This window comes from Propithecus coquereli, unplaced genomic scaffold (genome assembly GCF_000956105.1).
Source record: "Propithecus coquereli isolate 6110/MARCELLA unplaced genomic scaffold, Pcoq_1.0 Scaffold202, whole genome shotgun sequence".
In the NCBI taxonomy this organism is placed as follows: domain Eukaryota; kingdom Metazoa; phylum Chordata; class Mammalia; order Primates; family Indriidae; genus Propithecus; species Propithecus coquereli.
The window spans coordinates 3,653,601-3,659,114 of NW_012145190.1; the positions used below are offsets into that span (position 1 = coordinate 3,653,601).

The following is a 5,514-nucleotide window of genomic DNA, read 5'->3' on the forward strand; positions in this document are numbered from 1 at the left end:
GAGAGAGAGAGAGAGAGAGAGAGAGAAAGAACGTGTGTGTGTGTGTTAGAGAGACGAGAACATAGAGATACAGCGTGAAAATATTAGATGGAAATTCTGATGTGTTTGTTGAAAAGAGAAGAGCAATTGTCCCATAGATGAATAAATGAATGAGTGAATAAATGGATGGAATAAATACAGAATCTGCATCAGGCAGAAATCCTCACACACAGTCTTTGTCAGTTTCAGTTTTCAAGGGATAAGAAGATGTTCTCCCCAAACCACACAATGATGACAGAATTTATTCTCTTGGGACTCACAGATGACCCCATGCTAGAGAAGATTCTGTTTGGGGTGTTTCTCGTCATCTACCTAATCACGCTGTCAGGGAATCTTTGCATGATTGTGCTGATCCGGACCAATTCCCGCCTCCAAACTCCTATGTATTTCTTCCTTGGCCACCTATCCTTTGTAGACATTTGCTATTCCTCCAATATTACCCCAAATATGCTATACAATTTCCTCTCAGACCAGAAGACCGTCTCCTACGCTGGATGCTTCACACAGTGTCTTCTCTTCATTGCCCTAGGGATCACTGAGCTTTATATCCTTGCTGCAATGGCATTGGACCGCTACGTAGCCATTTGCAGTCCTCTACATTACAGTTCCAGGATGTCCAAGAATGTTTGTATCTGTCTGGTCACAGTCACTTATATGTGTGGCTTCCTTAATGGGCTCTCTCAGGCACTGCTGACATTTCATTTATCCTTCTGTGACTCCCTTGAAATCAATCATTTCTACTGTGCTGATCCTCCCCTCATAATGTTGGCCTGCTCTGACACCCATGTAAAAAAGATGGCAATGTTTGTTGTTGCTGGCTTTACTCTCTTAAGCTCTCTCTTCATCATTCTTCTGTCCTACCTTCTCATTTTTGCGGCTATCTTGAGGATGCATTCTGCTGAAGGCAGGCACAAAGCCTTTTCCACTTGTGGTTCCCACCTGACGGTAGTCACTCTATTTTATGGAACCCTCTTCTGCATGTACTTAAGGCCTACATCAGAGAAGTCTATAGAGGAGTCCAAAATAATTGCAATCTTTTATACTTTTTTGAGCCCAATGCTGAACCCATTGATCTACAGCCTAAGGAACAAAGATGTGATCCTTGCCATGCAACAAATGATTAGGGAAATTTTCTTTCATAAAATTGCAGTTTAGACATTATTTGTAATCACTATGTGCCTGGGATAACATGCGACTTTTTTCAGTGGACAAACCCACTATTCTATTGTCATGATTTGTTTAACATCATGGACTCTCAGTAACCACTTTAATTAGTTTCTTCTCAAAATTAACAACTTGAAGACAGATTGTTTTAATAAAAATCTTAATATTAAAATTAAAACTTTTTTATTTGGGACAGATTCTATGAAAATGAATTGGTCGGTATCAAATAATTGTTTATGACAATGTCTTTACTTATTTTGGGTAAACTATTAATATTTAACTAACTTTCTCTCACGGGAGCTTTGAAAATCCATTTCCTTTGAATATTATGGTCTACAGAGCCATAGTGACTAGTTTAACTTTTTTTTCGATGCAATCATTTCTACTCCAATGCGATGTCTTAAAACAATAGCTGACACTTTTGTACTTACTGGAATCACATTGCAAAAAATTTAAAGACATAGGTCACCTTTAGGTAAAACTTTCTGTAAGTTTACCCAAACCCACATGAAACATCTTTCAAAATGTTTTTGTCCATGTGATAATACCGGTTATTCTCCCTGGTTTTAAACTCAATTGTCAGGACCTTATGAGTTTTCAAGGGGATGGATCCAGTTCTATCATCAATGTACTATAATTGCATTCTAGGTATGTTTTCCAGTGTAGTACCTCTGACTTAGGACTAGGTTATTAGGAGTCAAAAGTGTCTTATTAATTGACTTCTGCATACCCATAAATGCACTGAAATGATATACAGTGAGTGGGGGTGTACATATCTTTCTGGAGAAAAGACTTAGCTTATTTTACTTCACAAAGCAGTCTGTGGATGATTATTTTTCACATAAGCCTGTTTCAGTAGTTCTGAAATAGTTCAGTAGTTCTGCTATAGAGAAAATTGATAGTAAAGAGTCTGTATAAAGAGACACGTAATTCATCCACATTAATCCATGCATTATTAGTTTACCAGATGGCTGTATATTGAAATATATATATATATATATATATATATCCCTTATTAAATTGCCTTAGATATTTGCTATTTTAATATTTTGCCCTCTGATTTTCAGCAACACCACTATAGAAAAGCTGGTATATGATATAAACTACTGTATTTACTGTAAAATGTTCAAATTAATTTCCAGACTATCACCTAGATGACTTGCAGTTTTTGTAAAATTGGGCTCTATTCTTAAGTCTCAGTTGATTGAATCAGTCTACTTCTATCAAAATCTTCTTTCAGAAAACAGCAGCTGAAAAAGAAAGAAAGCAATTTGAGGTGACGAGAATTTAATATTTAAATTTCAGCACTTTTTGTTTGTATATTTGTTTGGTTTTGTCTGTGGCAGTGGGACATCAGAAGAAGATGATCTATAGAGGCAATAATGAAGCAGAAGAGCTGGGAAGCGAGTGCCAGAAGGTGGTCATTGTCACAGAGTCCTGGGTTCCACTTCCTTTTTGAGGATGGGCATCATTTAATCTGTGGGATGTTCCTTTATATTATAACAAATGTTCCTTTTTGTTAAGCAAAGCATTGTGTTTCATTTCTAGAAACTAGAATAGTCTGATACCCATATTTATAACGTTATTTAAAAAATGTGTTTTTGAATTAGTGCAAAAATACCCTACAATTTGCCTAAATAATTGTATGTGTCCTTTTATTTTGTAGTCCTGAAAACTTGCTGTGGCTTGCAGCAACCAAACTTAAACTCAATCTTGACACCTTTTTAATCCAAGTGGTTGACTTGTTTGTAGTTTTTTTTTTTTTGTAATTTATTTATTTACTTATGTTTGTAATTTAATTTTTTCATCATGTAAATCTTTGGGTAAAAGCCCCCCCCCCCCGAGGAATTCTTTGGAGACAGGATAGAACATAAATCAGCATGTATAAAAATAATTATAAGTGACAAAATCATAGTGCAGTACTAGCTTTAGGATCATTATTTGTTTTAATATCCACAAATGAAGTAGTGAGTGAGATAATAATTATTATCTCATTTACAACATTTAGAGTGTTAGACACAGAGATTTAAGAACTCAACATACTGGAAATACTGAATGGAATTTTGGAGATTATGAAATGATGAAATTATTGCTGTAGATGAATCATGATGATTATATGACAATAATATGCCTTCCAGCAATAGCTAATGTGTATTTCCCTGGATGATTCAGGTTAATATAATAATCTGTGTACATTATAAGTAAAATTCTGTTAATGTTCATGTGAAGTTAGGCAATTTTGATATATGGTAGCAGGTAGGCAATTTTGATATAAGTGTAATAGGAGCAGTTTCACTTGGATTGTGTTGCTTCTTCCCCAGCTGGCACAGTGCCACACTGGAGGAGATTTCCTGGACCCATATTTTATTTTCTCTAGTGGAGGAAATAGAGTCCAAGGCAGATATCCAGTTTCCCCATGTTCCAGTGAATTTTCCAGGAAGCCCATTTCTCTCTAACTTTATGAGGAACAAAGGGGAAATTGGCATCGGCTCGCCCATGGTCATCTCATAACAAAGTGAGGGGGTGTGACTTATAGCAACCAGCACCGTATCTTGGTGGTGGTATCATGTCCTAGCTGGCAGCTTCATTGACCAGAGAGCCCAGCCAATGGCATTGCCCACCTGTGAAGTTAATCTGGCAGCACCATCTGCCCAGGGAGAATGTTCATCACATCTACCTGGCTTGAGTTACAATCAGTGGACCAGACAAGCTATGGTGCTCAACCTATAGTACCACCCAACCACAGAGCATGGCTTGTAGTCACACCCAGGCAGGGATCCAAGCCAGCACCCCTCCCACAATTTCAGGGCACAACCTGCAGTTCCATCTGCTAAGGAGTCTGGCCAATGATCTTGCCTGACTGCAGAGCACAGCCAGTAAATCTGACCAATTGTAGAATAGCCTGAAGCCCCACCTAACTGCATAGCATAGCCACTGGCCCTATCTAAATAGGGAGATTGGTCAGTGGACTCACCTAACTTTCACACAAAGCCAATGACCCCAGCCATCTGTGGGACACAGCCAGCAACCCCTCTTGAATACAGAGCCCAATGAGTGGTCTTGCCTGTTTAGAGGGCTCAGCCAGTGACCCTGAATCAACATGGAGCTGAGATAGCATCCCCACCCCACCCCAGTGGACAAACAGCAGCCCTATGTGACCCAAGACCCTGGCAGCAAGTCTGCCTTGCCCACAGATGTAATCACCTGGCTTGTCCATAACCACAGGCTGGGCTGAGTGGCATAGGTCTTTCCTACTAAAGTGAATCTGTAAAGAAGGAAAGAGAAACTGGGTCCTCAAAAGTACAGAGATATATGGAAGTATACAAGGATAACAAAGATTTTGGAAAATGTGGCAGCAAGAAGAGAAATAATAAAGCTCTAATAACTGACTGTAAAGAAATGAGATCTATGAATTGAATAAAAAAACCTAAAAATAATCCTCTTAAAGAAGTTGAGTGATCTACAAGAAATCACAGATAGATAGTGAGACTAAGTTAGAAAAGCAATGCATGTAAAAGACCACAAAAATAGAAATCATAGAGCTGGAGAATACAAAGACAAAAAATTCCTCAACATCAGACTTAATCAAGCAAAGGAAAGGGCAATTGAACTTTATAACTGATCACTTCAAATTATCCAGTCAGAGGAGTAAAAAGATAAAAGAATAAGAAAGTGGTGAGAAACCTGTGAGACTTATTGGGCACCGTCAGGTGAAACAATATATGCATTAGGAAAGTTAAGGAAGGAGAAGAGAATTAGAAAGGTGGCAGAAAGTGTAGTTAAAAAAATAATGGTTGAAAAATTTCCAAAATGAGAGAGAAATGGACATTCAGATTCACAAAGCCTAAGTATTTCCAAATAGATTGAACCTAAAGAAATCTATACTGAGATACATTGTAATTAAATTGTCAAAAGTCAACCAAAAAGAGAATTTCAAAAGCTTCACATACAAGGGAGTCATCATTAGACTATCAGTAAATTTCTCAACAGAATCCTCGCAGGCCAGTAGAATGTGAAAAAATATGTTCAAACACTAAATTAAAAAAAAAATTAATTAAAAAAACTATCAGGTAAAGCTGCCCTTTATAAATGAAGGAAAGATTAAAAAACAAACAAACAAACTCAGTTTATAACCAGCTACACCTTAGACCTACCTTACAAGAAATACAAGAGGGAAGTCAGCAACATAAAGTGAAGGATGCTAATTAACAATGTAAAAACATATAAATGTATAAAACTTACTACTAAAGATAAAGATACAGTAAAATTCAGAATTCTCTAATGTTATAATGTTGTTACATAAATCATTTT

At 37.1% G+C, this 5,514-nt stretch overlaps 1 protein-coding gene across 1 annotated transcript; it reads left to right on the plus strand.

Moving 5' to 3' along the window:
* The first annotated feature begins 246 nt into the window (after positions 1–246).
* On the plus strand, positions 247–1,194 carry LOC105810025 (olfactory receptor 5M1). Its single transcript, XM_012643934.1, has one exon. The coding sequence runs from the start codon at positions 247–249 to the stop codon at positions 1,192–1,194; it is 948 nt and encodes a 315-aa protein (XP_012499388.1).
* Positions 1,195–5,514: the final 4,320 nt, after the last annotated feature.

What these genes read in the sequence shown, in the direction of transcription:
- LOC105810025 (XM_012643934.1), top strand. Translation starts at nt 247, where the DNA reads ATGTTCTCCCCAAACCACACAATGATGACAGAATTTATTCTCTTGGGA.